This window comes from Chiloscyllium plagiosum, chromosome 18 (genome assembly GCF_004010195.1).
Source record: "Chiloscyllium plagiosum isolate BGI_BamShark_2017 chromosome 18, ASM401019v2, whole genome shotgun sequence".
NCBI lineage: Eukaryota > Metazoa > Chordata > Chondrichthyes > Orectolobiformes > Hemiscylliidae > Chiloscyllium > Chiloscyllium plagiosum.
In genome coordinates, this window is record NC_057727.1 from 63,205,360 (window position 1) to 63,208,279 (window position 2,920).

Sequence of the window (2,920 nt, forward strand, 5' to 3'; positions counted from 1 at the left end):
GAGGGGGGGAGGGGGAACAGAGAGGGGGGGAGGGGGAACAGAGAGGGGAGTCATCCTTAAAATTGGGGCCAGGCCATTCAGGGGGAAGATCAGAATGAAGAGATTCATTCCTGGGGACCTGAAAGTTCAGGAGGTCAGAGTCCAGTCAGGTCAGGGGACTCTTGAGAGCCGTACAACAAACTGGAGAGAGGAACTCCTCACAACCTCACACCATCTCCCCTCGCTCCGATCAGTCTCGACAAGTCAAACTGACAAACTAAGTAACAAAATTAAACAACGGAAGGACACTGACCACCATCTAAAATCACTTCCTGTGGCTGTCACAGATTTTAAGACCATGTTAAACTCACAAACTGAAGCCTGTTTGACAGAGTGTCTAAAGACTGTCTCCACACACTCCCATCTCTCTCTCTCTCACACACACACACTCTCACACACACATACACACACACTCCAGCAGCCTGCAGAAAATAGATGTCACCAGAAAGTGACACACTGATTAATACTCACCATCTCATTACAACAAATATCTAATCACTTTACAGTGAACACGATTTACTAATCCTGAATCTACTGCTGGAAAGTGCTGCAATTTTTGTCAAATAACCAATTCACACTGTCCCTCCGGCCTTGCTCCTGAGGAATGACCCAATGCGAGAGCATTGCTGAGTGGGAAATAGCACGTGGTCAAGCTTAGAAAGTGTGGCTGTGCTAAGGAGGTTATTCAAGCAGTGCCCAGGTGACACTGAATTGTAGAAGTATGTAAGTTGACAAAATGGTCAAGAGAACTAATTTGGGAGGGTTGAGATTCATTTCCAGACTAGATATTGTGATGACCTTTGCGTTTAATGTCGCAAGGACCCCATTCGCTCCAGGCTAATCTAGTGCCTGTGCGAGTCTGGGCCCAGCTGTCTCACTGGATTTCAGACACCTTCTCGATCTCTTCTCTCCCCAGCTCCTTTTCGCTTGGACGACACGGACAGTGAAATCCGGTTCGATCGATACGGAGATGGAATCGGCCGTTACAACATCTTCAACTTCCAGGCGAGGGGTGGGAGGTACGGCTATCAGAGGGTTGGCTACTGGGGTGAGGACCTCACCTTGAACACCAGCTTGATTGTCTGGGCCCAGTCGTCCATTCCGACATCGCAGTGCAGTGATCCCTGTGCCAAGAATGAAGCCAAGAGCATGCAGCGTGGAGATGTCTGTTGCTGGCTCTGTATCCCCTGCCAACCTTACGAGTTCCTCTATGATGAGTTCACCTGCATGGATTGTGGACCTGGGCGGTGGCCCACCGAGGATCTCAGCTCATGCTACGACCTTCCGGAAGAGTATATCAAATGGGAGGATGCTTGGGCTATCGGGCCCATCACCATTTCTTGCCTGGGCTTCATCTGCACCCTCTGTGTGTTCACGATCTTTGTGAAGAACAACAACACGCCGGTGGTGAAGGCTTCAGGGCGGGAGCTCTGCTACATCCTTCTCGTTGGGGTCCTGATGTCTTACAGCATGACCTTGATCTTCATTGCCAAGCCCTCGACCACGGTCTGCACTTTGCGCCGCCTCGGGCTGGGGTCCTCCTTCGCGGTCTGCTACTCGGCCCTCCTCACCAAGACTAACCGCATTGCGCGAATCTTCAATGGCGTGAGAGACGGCGCCCAGAGGCCGCGCTGCATCAGCCCAGCCTCCCAGGTGGGCATCTGCCTGGCATTGATTTCCTGCCAGCTGATTGTCGTCACGGTGTGGCTGGTGGTGGAGACGCCTGGCACCAGGAAGGAGACCACACCTGAGAAGAGGGACACGGTTACCCTCAAGTGCAACACCAAGGAGTCCAGCATGCTCACCTCCCTGACCTACACGGTGGTGCTCATCGTGCTGTGCACAGTGTATGCCTTCAAAACCAGGAAGTGCCCTGAGAATTTCAATGAGGCCAAGTTCATTGGCTTCACCATGTACACCACGTGCATCATCTGGCTTGCCTTCCTGCCTATCTTCTATGTCACCTCCTCTGACTATAGGGTAAGCAGCATCCTTTGTGGCTCCATTGTAAAGCAAGGTCCCCTTATGCCTTTGTAGAAGCCCTACAGGCCGTTCGGCCCATCGAGTCCACACTGACCTTCCAAACAGCATCCCAACCAGACCCACCACCCCTAATCGTATCTCTGTAACCCTGTATTCCCCATGGCTAACCCACCTAGCCTGCACATCCCTGGACAGTACGAGGCAATTTAGCATGGTCAATCCACCTAGACTGCACATCTTTGGATAGTGGGAGGAAACCGGAGCACCCGGAGGAAACCCACGCAGACACAGGGAGAATGTGTAAACTTTATGCAGACAGTCGCCTGAGGCTGGAATTGAACCTGGAGCTGTGAGGCAGCAGTGTTAGCCATTGAGTCACCGTGCCGTCCAATGACGTCCCCTAGTTAGAAATTCCTCCACGAGTGGAGACAACTCAACACCCACCCTGTCCTGCCCCCTCAAAGTCTTTAAATAGGATCACCACCTCATTCTGCTACTGTCTAACCATAAAACTCTAACCTGTTTAACCTTCCCTACTCAGCCACTCAGTGTGAATTTCTGATTTCGGACTTGAGTTCCCTCCACTCCATTCCTGAATCATGTCAGCCCTAGAGACAGTATATTCCTGTCAGGGTGAAAGGGAAGGCTGGTAGGTTTAGGGAATGCTGGATGACTAAAAAAATTGAGGATTTGGTTATGAAAAAGAAGGAAGCATATGTAAGGTATAGACAGGATAAATCAAGTGAATCCTTAGAAGAGTATAAAGGAAGTAGGAGTATACTTAAGAGGGAAATCAGAAGGGCAAAAAGGGGACATGAGATAGCTTTGGCAAATAGAATTAAGGAGAATCCAAAGGGTGTTTACAAATACATTAAGGACAAAAGGGTAACTAGGGAGA

The 2,920-nt window shown here is 50.4% G+C and overlaps 1 protein-coding gene across 1 annotated transcript in view; it reads left to right on the forward strand.

Moving 5' to 3' along the window:
- LOC122559134 (metabotropic glutamate receptor 3-like) overlaps positions 1-2,920 on the forward strand; it is a 43,919-nt gene that overhangs the window by 34,035 nt on the left and 6,964 nt on the right. The window contains exon 4 of the mRNA XM_043708473.1: positions 956-2,019. Within this exon, the coding sequence (XP_043564408.1) occupies positions 956-2,019 (1,064 nt within the window). The remainder of the gene's footprint in view (positions 1-955; positions 2,020-2,920) is intronic.